The sequence below is a fragment of the Vanellus vanellus genome (genome assembly GCF_965231255.1).
Source record: "Vanellus vanellus genome assembly, chromosome: 30".
Taxonomy (NCBI): Eukaryota; Metazoa; Chordata; class Aves; order Charadriiformes; family Charadriidae; genus Vanellus; species Vanellus vanellus.
The window spans coordinates 1,139,689-1,158,000 of NC_138935.1; the positions used below are offsets into that span (position 1 = coordinate 1,139,689).

The window sequence follows — 18,312 nt, forward strand, 5'->3', positions numbered from 1 at the left end:
CATCCCCCCCCCTTTCCCCACAGTGGTACAGGCCCACCCCGCTGTCATAGGGCCTGTCCCCCCCCCATATTATGACACCACTCCACTCCCCCCCCCCGCGGTCTCCCCAATAGTGCTACGGCCCGTCCCCCCCTTTCCCTTCAGTGGTACGGTCCCCTCTAAATGGTACGGCCCATTCCCCCCCCGCCCTACAGTGGTACATCCCCCCGTAACCCCCCCCACCCCCACCCCCGCCCCACAGTGGTACATTCCTCCGGTGTGTTTCCCCCCCCCCCCGCCCCACAGTGGTACATTCCCCCGGTGTGTTCCCCCCCCCCCCCCCGCCCCACAGTGGTACATTCCCCCGGTGTGTTCCCCCCCCCCCCCCCCCCCGCCCCGCAGTGGTACGGTCCCCCCCGAGGCGGCCCCTCCCGCCCGCCCCGCCCGCTCCCCCCGGGCCGCCCCGCTCCGGCCGCCCCCGCACCGGCACCGGGCCCGTTCCCCCCCCCCCCCCCCCCCAACCCCCGCCCCGGTGCCTCCCCCCCCCCCCCTTTCCTCCCCCTCCCCCTCCGGCAGCGGTCTCCGGAATGGTCTGTTTTGTGTCCGGTCCCCCCTCCTGCGCGGAATGGTCTCTCCCGTCCCGTCCCGTCCCGTCCCCCCCCCGCCGCCGCCGCCGCCATGGTCTCGCCCGGCGCCGCCCCGCCCCCGCCGCTGGTTCCGCGCGAATCCGCCGTTCCCGGTCCCGCCGCTCCCGGTCCCGCCGCCGCCGCTGTCGCCCCGATGCCGGCCCGGGCCGCCCCGCTGCCCCCGGCCCCGCTGCCCGCCGAGCTCCGCCGACGGTGAGTCTCCGGACCCGGTTGCGGCCTCCCCCTTCTCCCGCCCGGCCCGGGCCCGGCCCCGAGCTGCGCTGACACCCCCCCCCGGGGCGGCAGTGACACCCCCCCCGGGGCGGCAGTGACACCCCCCGGGCACGGTACTGACACCCCCTCCTCGGACACGGCACTGACACCGACAGCCCCCCCCGGACACGGCACTGACTCTCCCCCCGGGACGGAGCTGTCACCCACCTCGGGCCGGCACTGACACCCCGCCCCGGCCGGCACTGACACCCCCCCGGGATGGCACTGACCACCCCCACCCGGGACGGTACTGACATCCCCCCGGGACGGTAGTGACCCCCCCGGGACTGCACTGACAGCTTCCCCTCCCCCCTCCCCCCCCCCCTCCCGGACTGCTGAGACTGTACTGCACACACTGCCCCAGACTGCCCTGACCCCCCCCCGGCATTGCACTGCACTGCACTGCACTGACATCGCCCCCCGGGACTGCTCTGACACCCCCCAGCACTGCACTGAGCCCTGGACCCCCCCCCCCCCAGCACTGCACTGCACTGACATCCCCCTGGGACTGCTCTGACACACCCCCCAGCACTGCACTGAGCCCTGGACCCCCCCCCCAGCACTGCACTGCACTGACATCCCCCCCCAGCACTGCACTGCACTGACGTCCCCCCGAGCACCGCACTGCACTGATATCCCCCCCAGCACTGCCCTGACACCCCCCGAGCACCGCACTGCACTGATATCCCCCCCCCAGCACTGCCCTGACACCCCCCGAGCACCGCACTGCACTGATATCCCCCCCCAGGACTGCCCTGACACCCCCCGAGCACTGCACTGCACTGATATCCCCCCCCCAGCACTGCCCTGACACCCCCCGAGCACTGCACTGCACTGATATCCCCCCCAGGACTGCCCTGACACCCCCCGAGCACCGCACTGCACTGATATCCCCCCCCCCCAGCACTGCCCTGACACCCCCCGAGCACTGCACTGCATTGCCCTCGGTCCCCTCAGTACTGCACCGCCCTGACCCAGCCCCCCCCCCCCAGGCACTGCACTGCCCCCCCGCCCCTCAGTTTTGCACCCCTCGCAGTGTGGGGACCCCAGTGCGGCACTGCACCCCCCCCCCCTTCCATTGATGCCCAGCTGTGCACTGCACCACCCTGACACCCCCCTATGCTGCCTTGACCCCCCCCCAGTGCAGTGCACTGGCCCTCCGTGCATTCTATGCCCCCCCCCCCAGTGCAGTGTACTGCCCCCCCCATACAGGCCCTCTATGCATTCTATGACCCCCCCAGCACTGTCCTGACCCCCCCAGTGCAGTGTACTGGTCCTCCATGCATTCTGTGACCCCCCCCAGTGCAGTGCAATGTCAACCCATGCATTCTATGCTCCCCCCCCCCCCCCCCAGCATGCACTGACACCCCCAATGTAGTGCACTGGTCCCCCATGCATCGCATGAACCCCCCCAGCACTGCCGTGACCCCCCCCCGTGCTCACACTGCCTCCCCCAGCACTGCACTCCATGCCCCCCCCCCCTCACTGAACCCCACCATAGCTCAGTAGGGCACCACATCGGGGGTCCCCCCAGGCCCCCCCTTGCCCCATGGGGCAGCCCTAACCCCGGGGGGGTCCGTAGGGGGGGTGATCAGGGTGCTCCTGCCCCACGGCCGGGCCCCACGTGGCAGGGGGGGGGGACGGGACACCCACCCAGCCTTGCCCTCGCGTGGCTTTGTCCCCACGCAGCCGCTCGGAGCGGGGAGCGAAGGTGCCCGTGGCCGGGGTGGGGGGGCACTGGGTGTCCCCCCACTTTTCTCTGGGGGTGGGGGGCGCAGAAATCCCTTCCTGCGGTGGCGAGGGGCGCACAGCGGGGGACCTTTCCTTCCCTTGGGAAGGGGGGGTTCCGAGCCATCCTCCTCCTCGCTCCGGAGGGATCCGGCACCGTCCTGGTGTGTGACCCCCCCTTCCCCGCCCCGGCTCTCGCCCCACCACCGGCGGCGGGGAGGGCACATGGAGGGTTTGGCGTTTCCTGCGCCGTATTCCCCGCCGGCTATTGTCCCTTCCGCTCGCCTCCCGGCATCCCCTGGCTGGCGGGAAGGGGGGGGCCCACGCTCGCCGGCTGCCGCCGAGCCGTTCTCCGGTTCGGCTACCCCTCTTCCGGTGCGGCGGCCGCACGGCACAGCCTTGGCGCGCCCCGACCTTTCCCCGTCCGCCGTTGATCGCCGCCGGAGCTCCGGCTGCATGGCTGTCCTCAAACCCAGGTGCCGATGATGGGACGGGATTTACGGCCCTCCTGGAATTTTTTTTTGGGGGGGGGGTGGTGGTGGCGGCGGTGGGGACCCCTCTCCCTCCCCGTTGGCCGCGGTTCGAAGGAAGCGGTGGCGGTATGGGGGCAGGAAGCCGAAAAAGCGGGTGGCCGGAGGTGAGATGGGAGCGAATGGAGCTGGTGCCAGACATGCCGGCAGCACCGGAGAGGTTTCATCCCGTGTCCTGGCAGACGGAAGCGTTCCCGGGGGGGCTGCCGCATGGCCCCAGTCTGGCAGATGGGCTCCCCGTTTTGGCGGGAGAGCTGCGGTGAAACGGAGGGGGGGGGGGGGGGCGGGCAGCGCCGGTGGTTGTGCCGAGCCCCCGGCCGCAGCGGCGGAGATGGGGATTTCTCCTCGCCGTGGGGCTGTGGGCTGTCGCCACCGCGCAGGGGCAGCGCCGGCCGCTTTCCCCCCACCCTCCATCGCCGCTTTGTGCCGCCGGCGCCGTGGGGAGACGACACGTGGCTTTTCCCCCTGTGTTTTTAGCCATCTCCACTCCGGGGTAGGGCACGGGTGGGCAACGAACCCCCCGCCGCTCCCTTGGGTGGTCCCGTGGCCACCGGCATCCCGTTACCGCCCCCCCCCTTATTCCCCGCCTGGGAGCCAAGCATCCCACTTGCTCCAAGGGAGTTTGGCCCCACTTTGCGGTGGCAGCCGGCACCGCTCCATCGCCGGGTGCTGTTTCTAGAGCCATCAAGGTGATTTTGGGGTCTCTCCCGGTTGCCCCAGCCCATCAGTGTGTCCCCCCGTCACCTTGTGGCCCATCGGCGGAGCCCCCCAACGCTCTTCTCTTGCAGGCTGCAGGACTTGGAGAGGGATGAAGACAGCCTGAGCGAGAAGGTGAGTGTGCCGGGATCACCGGGAGCCACGTTTCCACCCACCTTTGGCTCCCGTTTGGGCGCCGCCATCCCATGCCGTCACCGCCGGTCCGGCATTGGGTGCCGCCATCAGGCGCGGAAGGCTCTGGCTTGCAGCAGTGGGAGTCGGCGGGAAGCTGGAGCCGGCTCCTGGATGCTCGGCGCGGATGTGACTCTGGTGCCCAGCAGGGGACCGCGATTCATCAGTGCTGCCGAGTCTCTCGTTTCCGTGCCACCACGATGTTGCAAGGATGGGAGGGTCCGGAGCCCCCCGAAATGGGGTGGGGGGGGGACAAGGACAGTGCAGCAAGCTGGCTGAGACCCCGGTGCCTCCCTTGGTGGTGCAGCTCCCTGGAGCCGGTAGCGCCGGTGTCGGCGCTGTCCGTTGTCATATGGAAAAAAACACCGTCACCTCCTATCAGGAGGTCCCCACCAGTTGGGTGAGCGGCACCTGGATTTGGAGCGACCGGTGGTTCGGCTCAGCCCAATCGCCTACGGAGACGCGGCTCTGCTGAGTCCCGCGGGGAGCGTCACCGCCGCTCACCCCACGCTGTCCCCTCTGTCCCCGCAGGAGTGCGTCAAGGAGAAGCTGAGCCTCATCCATGGCTTCCTCCAAGCCGATGTCCAGAATCAGTTGAGCGAGCTGGAAGCCAAACTCCGCTGCGAGGAGCTGTCGGAGGTGAGACCCCGGTTTTCGGCGAGCCGGTGGGTTGGGTTGTGCCAGCTCCTTGGTGGCACGGCTCACCAGAGCCGGTTTAACCGATGCTCTTCCCTCGCAGGAGAGGTACCTGGCCAAGGTGAAAGCCCTGCTGCACCAAGAGCTCTCGACGGAGAATGGAGACGCAGCGCTGCTGGTGCAGGCGTCCAACGGGTGCTCCAAAAACGGTGCCTATGGGAGCGACGAGGACTCGGAGCGAGCAGGACCCGATGGGGAAGAAGACAGCGCCATGGAGATGGAGGAAGCAGCCACCTCTTCCTCCTCCTCTTTGTTGGTCCCCATGCCGCGGGCTCGCAAGGCCAGGAGGAGCCGATCCAACGGGGAAAGCAAAAGTAACGGCGGCACCGGGAGCGACTTGGTTTTCCATCCTCTTTTCCTTAAATGAAATCATTTATTATCATTAAATATCAAGCGGGAACATGGTGATTCCCAGAGGGATCCCCTCGGGAAGGGCTCTCCTTGTCTTGCTCGGGGATGATGGGGTGCAGGGAGACAGGTGCTGTTGCTCCCCCCGTGATGGTCTTGGCCCCGTGGGGTGTTGCAGGAAGGGCAGGGTGGCAAGTCCCCCTCGTTAACGCAATCCTTCCTCATCTTCCTAACAGAGTCTCCCGCCAGTTCCCGGGCCACTCGGAGCTCCGGCCGGCAGCCGACCATCCTGAGCATGTTCTCCAAAGGGTCAGTACCGTTGCAGGATTGGGACCTGCACCTCCTTTACCGCGTCCTCCAGGAGCCTTCACCCTCTTCTTCCTCTCTCCGCCATCCTGGGCTGATGGGTTCCATCCCCAAACTTGCGGTTCCCGATAAGACCGACCTTGGGGAACTGCTGGGTGCTTCCCCGGGGAGCCCCGCTCCTGCCGGTGCCGGGGGAGCCCCTCGTTTCCCCCCCCCCCCCCACTCCAAACCCTTGTGGCATCGGACCTTCGGATTGATCCGTTCCGTTTCGAAACCGGCAGGTCTAACAAACGGAAATCGGAGGAGGTGAACGGGGAAGTGAAGCAGGAGGTGATGAGCGTGGAGAAGGAGGAAGAGGAGCTGGAGGAGAAGGTGCGTGCCGGCGCCGTTGGCGGCCGAGGTCTTGGCCGGCTGCTTTGCCAAGTCGAACTTGTTGGCCTGGAGGGCATCGTGCTCTCCAGCCTCCCCTTACACTCCTTCCTTTCTCCCTCAAGGAACAAGATGAGAAAAGGATTAAAATTGAAACCAAAGAAGGGTAAGGAGGAAGGAGAGCGTTCCCTGCTTTGGGTGCCCGTCGGTGCCCGTTTCCCTCCGCTGTGGCCTCGTTAGCATGAGGAGGACGATGACGTTACACCGCTCTGTGTTTTCACCCTTTTGTATTTTCTCCCATGCAGGTCGGAGATAAAAGATGAAATTACTCAGGTTAAAACTACACCACCTGCTAAAGTAAGTCCCTTTTCCTCCGTCTCAGCATTTTGGGGGCTTTTTTTATTCTTTTAACTCTTCCAAAGAGCCGTTAAATTTCCCTAACGGAAAGTTAAAGCTGTTTCCAGTTCCAGCGTCCAAAAATCAACTTCCCCCTCCCCCCCCCCGCAAGGTGGGGAGCAGCACAGCCTGGATGAGCTTGGGCTGCTTTCGAAGCGGCAGCTGCTGTTTTGCTGCCTGGATGAATTAAAAACGAGGGTTGCGCTAACGAACGGGACCGTTTGGGGAAGGAGCTCTGAGCCTGAGCGTGGGCTGAAGCTCACGGGGAGGGTGAGGGGGAGAGAAAAGCCGACGCCGTCTCCCCTGTCTTGCAGACCACCCCTCCCAAGTGCGTCGACTGCAGGCAGTACCTCGATGATCCTGACCTCAAATTCTTCCAAGGGGATCCCGATGACGCCGTAAGGGATTTAATGCTCCTTCTCCGGTGCCGAGGAGAGCTGTCGTGCTAATGGGAACGCTCGTTAAACGGCCTTCTCTCTCCCTCGCTCAGCTGGAGGAGCCAGAAATGCTGACGGATGAGCGCTTGTCCATCTTCGACGCTAACGAAGACGGCTTTGAGAGCTATGAGGACCTGCCGCAGCACAAAGTCACCTCTTTTAGGTGAGATATAGGAAATCGGGCTATAAAATCCCCGCTGGATTTGCAAAACCCGCAGGACAACGCATCAAACTACATCCTCTGTCCCTTGCCAGCGTCTACGACAAGCGAGGTCACTTGTGCCCCTTTGACACCGGCCTGATCGAGAGGAACATCGAGCTGTATTTCAGCGGTGCCGTGAAGCCCATCTATGACGATAACCCTTGTCTGGACGGTGAGTCAGACAACGGAGGAGTCTCCAGGGCTGTTGGGGACAATGGTTTGTCACCTTGAAATTTCAGCTCAACACCACGTGCAAAACGAAGCTGGGTCCGGGTGGTGCTTTGTCACCCACAGCTGCTTTTTTTTGGGGGGGGACATTGAGGACCGAAATCAGAGTTTTCTCGCTTTCAGGTGGGGTGAGAGCCAAGAAGTTGGGACCCATAAATGCCTGGTGGATCACGGGGTTCGACGGAGGGGAGAAGGCTTTGATCGGCTTCACCACAGGTGGGTGAGCGAGGAGCGGGAAGGTTGGGCTTGGGGAGCGTGCGTGGCTTGGGATTTAAGTCTCTGCTTGCGTGTCCGGCTGGTGAAGGAGCTTTATTTGGGTTCGTGGATTTTGCCGCTGCCGGGAACTTGCACCGTCAAGCACGTGGCGAGGTGGGGGACCGTGCTGAAGCTTGTCTGGGTTTGTTTAGCCTCAGCAGCACCCAGGCTTATTTTAAACGCGTGTAAAACCTCCTGCTGAGCTCGTGGCTGGCAACGGTGTCCTGCACGGAGCTGGGACGAGCAAGGTGACTGGAAGGGGATGTCTCCCTCCCAGCCTTTCCCAGAAAGGATCCGTCCTCCTCTCCCCACTCCGCGAGAAGCTGTCGGGGCAATGCGGGGGACGGCTCAGTGTCGCTCTCAGAGGGAGTTTTCTCATTGGTCTTGAGCTCTTGGCCCCCGTTGTGGGGCTCTGTCGCTTTCTTGCTCTATTCCCTGGGTTTTTTGGACAGGTTTGTGTTGAGAAAGGGCTTGGAGGAATGCCCGGTCCCGGCCAGCCCCTGGCTCTGTGTCCCAGCTGGCTTTTTCACTCTCTAGCCAAACTGGGGGGCGGGAAGAAGGCTGATATTTGGGGGTTGAAAAGCTTTTTCCCTTCACCGTTTCTGCAAGGAACCCTTCCAATAACCTGGTGAGATCAGAGGAGGACTTAACTCCTGTGCATCGGCAAATGGAGTTTATAGTTACAGGAAAAAAACCAACCCCAAACTGGATTGTCTTTGCTTTCTAATTAGGTAACAGAAAAATAAAAGGCTACTGCGTGGATAGTGTGCCCTACATCATGTTCCTGCTCCGATAGCTGAGTGACTGTGGGTCCTGGCTCGTGGTAGAGCTTCCCCACACGCTTAGGTCCTGGTGCTGTAGCAGGGCAGACTGGCTGGTCTTTCCCCTCCCCAGGACCCACTCGCCGCAGTCCTGGCTCATCCTTAAATACCGCTAAATTCCCTGGTATTTAACCACCCGCCGCAATCTCTCCGCCGCAGCCTTCGCGGATTACATCCTGATGGAGCCCAGCGAGGAGTACGCTCCCATCTTCGCCCTCATGCAAGAGAAGATCTACATGAGCAAAATCGTCGTGGAGTTCCTGCAGAACAACCGCGACGTCAGCTACGAGGATCTGCTCAACAAAATCGAGGTGAAAATCCGATAGCGGTGCCGTCCGGGGTTGGGTTGTTGCTCTGGCACCTTTCCTTTAACCTGACCCCTCCTCACAGACCACTGTACCTCCCGCGGGGCTGAACTTCAACCGCTTCACAGAAGACTCGCTCCTGCGGCATGCCCAGTTCGTGGTGGAGCAGGTGGAAAGCTACGACGAAGCCGGGGACAGTGACGAACCCCCTGTCCTCATCACGCCCTGTATGAGGGACTTGATCAAGTTGGCTGGAGTCACCTTGGGGAAGAGGTGAGTCCCGTGTCCCCCACGGAGACGCTCTCTTTGGGAGGCACTTGGCTTTGCAGCATCCCGTAGGAGCCCGGCGAGTTGGATTCCCATTGGCTTTGCACAGGGGATCCTCCCAGAAAAAAAAAAAAACACCTTTTCTTGTTCTCAGCTGGGCCAACCTGAGGATTTAGTGGTACGGGCAGCACTGGGAGATTGGAGCAGAAATCCTCCCAAAACTGGGAAAACCCTCTGCCTAATGCTGCCCCGAGGGAGGAAAGGCACTGGGTTGGGTCTCCGGAGCCTGGCTTTGCTCCTTGTCATGCTGTTGCATCCCTTCGGGATGCCGTGGCAGCCACGGGATGCGCCTGGGTGCCTGTTGGGGTATCCCACTGCGGTCCTCGGCTGTTGGGTGCCCTGGGGAGAGCTTTCTTCCCTGGGGACCCTCCCCGGGGGCCAGGCTGTTCGTTGTGGCTGTAGCCGTCAGCGATATGAGGCACAGGGTCCCTTCTGACCGCTCTCACCTTGGTTGCAGGCGAGCCGTCAGACGGCAAGCCATCCGGCACCCTACCAAAATAGACAAGGACAAGGGTCCCACCAAAGCCACCACCACCAAGCTGGTGTACCTCATCTTCGACACCTTCTTCTCGGAGCAGATCGAGAAGGACGAGAGGGAAGACGACAAGGAAAACGCCATGAAGCGCCGGCGCTGCGGCGTTTGCGAGGTAACAAGGGGGGACGGGTGTGGAGCCGAAGTGACCCGATCCCCTCCATCCTACCTTAATGGCCCCTCTTGGGGTTGCTCCCTTGGGGTAGAGGAGTGATTTCCTGAGGCCACCGCGATCCCCTCGTTCCCTGTCCCTCCTGCCTGCGGCATCTCCGCTGCGTCTGCCTGTGCTCAGCCTGTCCCCTCTCCCTGCTCCAGGTCTGCCAGCAGCCCGAGTGTGGGAAGTGCAAGGCTTGCCAGAACATGGTGAAGTTTGGGGGTAGCGGACGGAGCAAGCAGGCTTGTTTGCAGAGGAGGTGCGTCCCCCACCCTGGTGGCAGTGATGTCTCCTGCCAGTGATGTCTCCTGCCAAAGTCCTCTCCACCTCCAAGAGAGAGGGGATGTGGTCTTCTTCGTGCTGTGCTGTGCTGCAGTGATGCTCCCGTGTCCCCAGGTGTCCCAACCTGGCTGTGAGGGAAGCTGATGAGGATGAGGAGGTGGATGACAACATCCCCGAAATGCCATCGCCCAAGAAGATGCTGCAGGGTAGGAAGAAGAAGCAGAACAAGAGTCGTATCTCCTGGGTGGGGGAGCCCATCAAGGTGAGGCTGGGCAAGACCCCGCTGCCGGGGCTGGGGTGGGTGCTCGGGCTGCGTTGGGGGCTGCTTCGCTCGCCGGCGTGGGGATTTATCAGTTCTCTCCACTGTCCCCCAACTTCTGCAGAGTGATGGGAAGAAGGACTACTACCAGAGGGTCTGCATTGACTCGGAGACCCTGGAGGTGGGAGACTGCGTCTCTGTCAGCCCTGATGATCCCACCAAGCCCCTCTACCTCGCCAGGTCGGTGCCACAGTGCCTGAAAGGGATGAGTCTCTGCTCCTGCTGGGGTGGACATGCGCGGGGACAGCTGGCATTCCCAATTAGAGAACACTAATTGCTTGGCCGTGCTGCTGTTCGAGGAGCTGTGGCAAGGCTCAGAGCAGCTCCAGCCTCTCCTGGTGCTTCATAACCCCAGCTCCTTCCCCCTCAGGGTGACAGCAATGTGGGAGGACAGCAGCGGCCAGATGTTCCACGCGCACTGGTTCTGCCCCGGCTCGGACACCGTCCTGGGGGCCACCTCTGACCCCCTCGAGCTCTTCTTGGTGGATGAGTGTGAGGACATGCAGCTCTCCTACATCCACGGCAAAGTCAAAGTGATCTACAAGGCGCCTTCGGAGAACTGGTCCATGGAGGTGGGTGACAGCCCTGCAAACCCCGTCTGGCCCGAGCCAGGCGCAGTGCAGGCAGCAGCACCAATCCCGGTGAACAATTCTCTCCTAGCAGGGCGGGCTGGACATGGAGATCAAGATGGTGGAAGACGACGGGAGAACTTACTTTTATCAGATGTGGTACGACCAGGAGTATGCTCGGTTCGAATCCCCACCGAAAACTCAGCCCACGGAAGACAATAAATACAAGTGAGCATTGTGCAGGGCAGCGGCTTCTGGGATCCGCTCTGCCCAAAATGGGCAGCAGGAGCCTCTCAGCTCCCGGCAGCATCACAGCCAGCTTCAGTAGGGTCCCCTGTCACCACGCTCTGCTGTCCCTCTTCCTGCAGGTTCTGCATGAGCTGCACGCGCCTGGATGAGGTGAGGCACAAGGAGATACCCAAAGTGGCTGAGCCCCTGGAGGAAGGCGATGGGAAGATGTTCTACGCCATGGCCACCAAGAACGGAGTGCAGTACAGGGTGGGAGATGGCGTCTACCTCTTGCCAGAAGCCTTTTCCTTCAGGTTGGTGCTTGCAGGGGGCTGTGAGCACTTCTCAGGATGCTCTTCGGTCAAGCTTTTTGGTAGTAGAGGATGTAGGTTCCGGGTAGCAAATCCCCCCTGTAAACGAAGCATCTATCCCCCTAATTTCCAAAAGCTTAGCTTAGAAATAAAGGTGCCTCTAACTTCAGTTTCACCTCCCGTCGTTAAACTGAGCGATTTCTCTTTGATCAGATGATCCCGATTGCTGAGCTGCCTTGTTTTGGCAGATGAATCAGAATCCTTTTGTGCGTCGTTTTTTCTTCAAAAGAACGAGCCCGGGTAGATGAAAGGTGAAACAAGAGCCTGCCTGCTGCCTGTAATTACGGGCAAACCTCTTTGGGAAGAGGGCTGGGGCAGCAAGGTGGAGGCAACTTGGTTTGCAGCCGTGCACAGTTATGCGATGATCTGGCTGTAAAACGCTCGTGCTGCGGAGCAGGAGGCACGGTGCCTACCCTGCGCCGAGGAGAGCAGAAGAGGAGGAAGCAGGCAGGCTAGGCAGCGATGCGGGAGGAGGATGTTCTCTGCTGCTAGGTTTTTTTTTTGGGGGGGGGGGGGGGTGAGTGAAAGGGATACTTCAACCTTCTTCCCTCCCCTACTCCCCAGTATGAAACCCGCCAGTCCAGCCAAGCGCCCCAAAAAGGAGGCGGTGGATGAGGAGCTGCACCCGGAGCACTACCGCAAGTACTCGGAGTACATCAAGGGCAGCAACCTGGATGCCCCCGACCCTTACCGCGTGGGCCGCATCAAAGAGATCTTCTGCAACATCCGCAGCAACGGCAAACCCAATGAGGCTGACATCAAGCTGCGCATCTACAAGTTCTACAGGTGAACAGCGCTGCTGGGGGGGTGCAGAGCCCCCCCTGAGTGGGCTGCAGGATTCACCCGAGGTCTCGGGTGCCGGGAAAAGCTCTGTGCCATCAGCTCAAGGTCACGCCGGAGCCAGGTGCCTCGAGCACAGCGGTGTGGTGGGTCGGTGCAGCGTGGGCACCGCTCGAAGGGGCTTAAGGCCATGGTGGTGTGGGCTCAGACCCGGTGCTGAGCTGCAGCGCCAGCGCCGTTCCAGGGTGTGGGTGTTTACCCAAACATTTGCAGGCTCTTAGTCATCTCCCCCATACCACGCAGGGATGCGTGCGAGGAGCCTTGGCAGTGGGAGAGGAACGTGCTGACACTCAGACCCGTGCGTTTCAAGCCTAAAAGCTCCTCGATTTAGAACTCTTTGCCTCTAAATTCACTTACAAGCTCCACTGCCAACTCCCTCTAAGAAAACCCCGCAAAAAACTCCCTTTGGTATGAAACGAATCATCCCTTTGGTGCTGTGCCCAGGCTGTGCCAGCGAACGTGCGCAGCTGGAGGAAACAAACCCTCCTCTCTTGGGAGACAGAATGGTGCAAGTGCCAGAGGCTGGACAGGGGTGAGGATCTTGCTGAAAACATTTCCCCGATCCGGATGCTTTTTTTCCCGCAGACCCGAAAACACGCACAAATCCATGAAAGCCAGCTACCATGCAGACATCAACCTCCTGTACTGGAGCGACGAGGAGACGACAGTCGACTTTCGCGCCGTGCAGGGCCGTTGCACGGTGGTGTATGGGGAGGATCTGACGGAGAGCATCCAGGACTACTCCGCCGGTGGGCTCGACCGCTTCTACTTCTTGGAGGTGAGGGAGCTGGGGTTTGAGGGGTCTGGCCGTGTCCCTGGCACAGGCTGTCCTGCCTCTCCGCATGTGTTTTGCACAGAGGAGCCGTTGCGCAGAGCGAGAATTTGTAGCTCATTGCAGTCTCCTGGTGGAATAAGTCTTGGATGCAAAGGGAAGCTTTAATCTGAGTGTCACCAGGAGCTGGCTGGACCAGTTGCTCCCTATGGAGCTGAGAGGACAAATTCGGACTCTCGGGCAGCCACCCTGGCTCCCTGAGGCAGTGGAGAGGGAGGCGATGGGCGCTCTGCAGCCCCCAGCGCTGCGCCTGGGTCCTGCCCTTTGTTTCAGAGCCCCGATGGAGTGTTAGCAATACCTTGGCTGTTCCTGAGCTAGAAAAGCTCTTTATATTCAAGTGTCCTGAACGCGTTCTCTTCCCCAGGCTTACAACGCAAAAACCAAGAGCTTTGAAGATCCTCCCAACCACGCTCGGAGCTCGGGCAATAAAGGGAAGGGGAAGGGGAAAGGGAAAGGTAAGTCTGCTTTGCAGGGGAGAGGTCTCGGGTGGGTGAATCGGTTCGCGTCTGCCGTTACATGCTGCCAAGCAGAGATAAGACACGCTGCCGACCAGATGTTGCTGTGCTCTCCTCTTTGCTCCGACGCTCTGGCAGGATGCAGCGATGTGGTCTGCAGCTCTGTTTTTAAGGCACCTAATCTTTTCAAAATAAACCTCACAGCTGAGAGCACCTGGTCCCTGAGAGATCTCGAAGCCTTTCACTTGCCAAGCCGCTGCCAAGGGTTGGCCGCTCAGTAGCGTAGAGCTTTGAACCCTGCTCCTAACATGGGGAGCTGCCCTCCGAGTTATCGCTGCGCCTGTCTGACCCTCAGAAACTCTCTGCCTGTGCCCACGGGGTGTTGGATGGAAAGAGATCACACACGGAGGGGGGAAAGACGAGAAGCTTCCCTTCCAAATGCCAGGGCGTATTCTGGCAGTGGCGGTGAAACAATTAAGGGGTAGAAAGGTGCTTGAAGCTGATGTTTTTAACTGCTGCAGAGGAGGGGGAGAAGAATTTGCCTTGTAAGCACTAAGAAGAGGAAATGACTTTGCCTTTTGATGTGAGCGGGGGCTCTGTTCGCAGGCAAAGGCAAAGGGAAGTCATCGGTGAGCTGTGAGCAGAGCGAGCAGGAGCCGGCTGAGCTGAAGCTCCCCAAGCTGCGGACCCTGGATGTCTTCTCTGGCTGTGGAGGGCTGTCCGAGGGCTTCCACCAGGCAGGTGAGCGGCAGAGCAGGGACAGCGGTGGGTGCCGAGCGGAGCCCGTGGGGAGACAGGCATCAGCTCTCGCCGCTTGGTTCCTCGGAGCTGGCGGTTGTGTTCGGCACGTGCCGGATCAGGGGGTGCGAGCCAGCGCTCTGCTCCTCTGCACAGGCTCAAGATCCTCCGCTTTGTCTCCCCAGGCGTGTCGGAGACGCTCTGGGCCATCGAGATGTGGGAACCGGCCGCCCAGGCTTTCCGTCTGAACAATCCCGGCACTACCGTCTTCACGGAGGATTGCAACGTCCTGTTGAAGCTGGTCATGTCTGGCGAGAAGACCAACTCGCTGGGGCAGAAGCTGCCGCAGAAGGGGGATGTGGAGATGCTGTGCGGTGGTCCCCCGTGCCAAGGCTTCAGCGGCATGAACCGCTTCAACTCCCGCACCTACTCCAAGTTCAAGAATTCCCTGGTGGTCTCCTTCCTCAGGTTAGCAGGGGAGGTGGTGAGGAGCTGTGTTGGGGTGCGGATGCGGACCCCCACCTCAAATGTTGCTCTATCCTTGCTTGCGTGTCCCTCTCCCTCCTCACAGCTACTGCGACTACTACAGACCGCGGTTCTTCCTTCTGGAGAACGTCAGGAATTTTGTGTCCTTCAAGCGTTCCATGGTGCTGAAGCTCACCCTGCGCTGCCTTGTCCGCATGGGTTACCAGTGCACCTTCGGGGTGCTACAGGTAGGGGGGTGGGTGACCCCAAGACAGTTAACCGGGTTGAAAACCCTTCTCCTCTCACCTGGCTCCACCATGAACCGTTCCCTCCAAAGGAGCAGTTGGCTGCGTTGCTCCTTGGCTTCCCTGGGAGGTTTGAGGGACGTTCCCAGCTCTTTGAGTGCACAGACTGGATGTGGGGATGCTCCAGCCCCTTCAGGAGTTGTCCCTTCCTTCCCAGGCTGGCCAGTACGGTGTGGCCCAGACGCGGCGGAGAGCCATCGTCCTTGCCGCAGCTCCCGGCGAGAAGCTGCCCATGTTCCCCGAGCCTTTGCACGTGTTCGCGCCTCGTGCCTGTCAGCTGAGCGTTGTGGTGGATGACAAGAAGTTTGTTAGCAATATCACCCGGTGAGCCTTCGGAGCCGTGCTGGGGCTGGTGAGGGTGAAGTCTCGGCTGCTCACGGCTCCCTCCTTTCTCCCAGGACATATTCTGGCCCCTTCCGCACCATTACCGTGCGGGACACCATGTCTGACCTGCCAGAGATCAGGAACGGTGCCTCTGCCCTGGAAATCTCCTACAACGGGGAGCCCCAGTCCTGGTTCCAGCGGCAGATCCGGGGCTCTCAGTATCAGCCCATCCTCAGGGACCATATCTGCAAGGTGCGGGTGCCAGGATCTCAACAGGGGCCCAGGCTACACTCGGACGCCCCAGACCCAAACTGAGATGGGGGTCAAGGGTGGGCTGGATGTGAGGTGGGGTGAGAGGGACCATCCCCAGGTCCTCCCTGGTTAACTTTCCCAAAGATGAGGCCGGCGTACTGCTGGGACTTATCCCTCTCCCCTAGCCTTCCCCGGAGAGAGGACTGGGGTTCTTGGGGTGGCCAGTGTCTCTCTGCGTCCCATGCGGTGACGGTGGGCTTGTCATTGGCAGGACATGAGTGCCCTGGTCGCAGCGCGGATGAGACACATCCCCTTGGCCCCGGGTTCCGATTGGCGTGACCTGCCCAACATAGAGGTGCGACTGTCGGACGGCACGACCACGCGCAAGTTGCGGTACACGCACCACGAGAAGAAAAACGGCCGCAGCAGCTCTGGGGCACTGCGGGGGGTCTGCTCCTGTGCCGAAGGTAGGTGCTGGCTCCCCAAAAATATCTGTGGCCACCTCTTTGTCCCCTCCTCACCCTCTTCATCTTCCCAGGCAAGCCCTGCGACCCCGCAGACCGGCAATTCAACACCCTCATCCCTTGGTGCCTGCCCCATACTGGCAACCGGCACAACCACTGGGCCGGGCTCTATGGCCGCCTGGAGTGGGATGGCTTCTTCAGCACCACCGTCACCAACCCTGAGCCCATGGGCAAGCAGGTGGGTGCCGCCGGATCCGTCCCCTCCACTAGAAGGGGCAGGCATCGCCGAATGGCTGCTATGGTCATAGAGTCATAGAATAGTTTGGGTTGGAAGGGATCTTTAAAGGCCATGTAGTCCAACCCCCTGCCCCGGGCAGGGCCACCTCCCCCCAGCCCAGGTTGCCCCAAGCCCCGTCCAACCCGGCCTTGAACCCCTCCAGGGATGGGGCAGCCACAGCTCCTCGGGGCACCCTGCGCCAGGGGCTCACCGCCCTCACGGGGAAGAATTTCCCCCCGCTGTCTCCCCTAAATCTGCCCTCTGCCGCTGCCAAACCGCCCCCCCTCGTCCCACGGCTCCCCTCCCTGACCCAGAGTCCCTCCCCAGCTCTCCTGGAGCCCCTTTAGGCACTGGAAGGGGCTCGGAGGGCTCCCCGCAGCCTTCTCTTCTCCAGGCTGACCCCCCACCTCTCCCCGCCTGTCCTCCCAGCAGAGGGGCTCCAGCCCTCCCAGCATCTCCGGGTCCCCTCCGGCCCCGCTCCACCAGCTCCGTGTCCTTCTGCTGTGGGGACCCCCCGAGCTGGAGGCAGCACTGCGGGGGGGTCTCCCCAGAGCAGAGCAGAGCGCAGCAGAGGGGCACAGTCCCCCCCTCGCCCTGCTGGCCACGCTGCCGGGGATGCAGCCCGGGTTGCCGGGGGCTCGCTGGGCTCCAGCGCACGGTGCCGGCTCACGGCCGCCTTCTCCCCCACTGACACCCCCGAGTCCTTCTCCCCAGGGCTGCTCTCCACCCATCCCTTCACCCCCAGCCTGGATCAATACCAGGGGTTGCCCCCACCCAGGTACAGGACCCTGCAGTTGGCCTTGTTGAACCTCATGAAGTTCATGTGAGCCCACTTCTTGAGCCTGTCCAGGTCCCTCTGGGTGGCATCCTGTCCCTCTGGCATGTCACCACACCATTCAGCTTGGTGTCATCTGCAAACTCACTGAGGGTGCCCTCAATCCAACCATCATTGATGGAGATATTGAACAGTGCCGGTCCTGGTACAGACCCCTAAGGGACACCACTGGTTACCCGTCTCCATCTGGACTTGGAGCCGTTGACCACCACCCTCTGGATTCCACTGTCCAGCCATTCTTCATCCACTGAACAGCCCACCCATCAAATCCATCTCTTCAAGGTGGAGAGCATGATGTTGTGAGGGATCCTGTCCAAGGCCTGACCGTTGTTTTTTATTTGCTGTCGTAGGGTCGGGTGCTGCACCCGGAGCAGCACCGGGTGGTGAGTGTGAGGGAGTGTGCCCGCTCCCAGGGCTTCCCCGATACATATCGCCTCTTCGGGAACATCCTCGACAAGCACAGACAGGTCAGCGCCAGTGGCAAACCCCTCGCCGGTGGCAAACACCTCGCCGGTACCATTGCTGGTGTGGTGGCAGAGCCAGTGCCCAGCATTAACCTTCTCTCTGTTGCAGGTTGGTAACGCAGTGCCTCCTCCTCTAGCCAAAGCCATCGGGCTGGAGATCAAGTCATGCATGGTGGCGAAGCTGAGGGAAGACACGGCGGGTAGGTGCCACGCTGGGAGCTGCTGCCATCCCCTTCCCTGTGCCGTAGGGTTGGGTACACCATCCCCGGCCTCTGCCCTTCTGGGTTGGTGGGTCCTGAGTTGGGGCATAGCGGTGTCACCCCCTCTTCTCTCTCCCCAGACCTCAGCGCCCCGGAGAAGATGGAGACCACGGAGAAGATGGAGACCGTGGAGAAGATGGAGACCATGGAAACTGCCGACTGATGCGTGGCCTCTCCTCCGGCACCAGGACTCCTAAACATGCACTGATTTATTTTAACCCTTTTTTTTTTTGGTTGTTTTATTTGATTTTTTTTTTGTTTTGTTTTGGCTTTTTTGTTTGGGTTTGTTTTGTTTTTTTTTTTGTTGTTGTTGTTTCTTTTTTTTTTTTTTTTTTAATTCCTGGCCCATGGGGGACTTGCCATGGCTCGTGCCACCCCCCTGGCCCTGCTCGTGTCTCTCTCCTGGCTGCCCTCCGCCGCTCTCTGTGATGATCGATCTCCACTACCACCCCGGCAGGGCCCTGTGGGACCCCCCAACTCCCGGTCCCGCTCCCTGTTTTTATGCCGCATTGTATTGAAAATAATCGGCCGCTTTGTACAAGTGGGAATTGATACTTTATGTAGTTTTTATATGTTGTAATATTTCTTCAAATAAATCTCTCCTATGAATTATAAACCCTTTTCTCCCGGCT

The 18,312-nt window shown here is 61.3% G+C and overlaps 1 protein-coding gene across 1 annotated transcript; it reads left to right on the forward strand.

Moving 5' to 3' along the window:
* Positions 1-728: 728 nt before the first annotated feature.
* On the forward strand, positions 729-18,290 carry DNMT1 (DNA methyltransferase 1). Its single transcript, XM_082496676.1, has 34 exons — positions 729-818; positions 3,925-3,967; positions 4,556-4,663; positions 4,764-5,034; positions 5,305-5,377; positions 5,656-5,746; positions 5,869-5,909; positions 6,049-6,100; positions 6,454-6,537; positions 6,630-6,739; positions 6,832-6,950; positions 7,130-7,222; positions 8,242-8,393; positions 8,473-8,660; positions 9,172-9,361; positions 9,562-9,659; positions 9,797-9,944; positions 10,066-10,181; positions 10,372-10,573; positions 10,665-10,798; positions 10,939-11,112; positions 11,734-11,955; positions 12,595-12,787; positions 13,206-13,296; positions 13,903-14,037; positions 14,220-14,502; positions 14,606-14,747; positions 14,962-15,128; positions 15,203-15,380; positions 15,652-15,847; positions 15,919-16,082; positions 17,307-17,423; positions 17,530-17,620; positions 17,761-18,290. The coding sequence occupies exons 1-34, from the start codon at positions 760-762 to the stop codon at positions 17,841-17,843; spliced, it is 4,608 nt and encodes a 1,535-aa protein (XP_082352802.1). The 5' UTR covers positions 729-759; the 3' UTR covers positions 17,844-18,290.
* Positions 18,291-18,312: the final 22 nt, after the last annotated feature.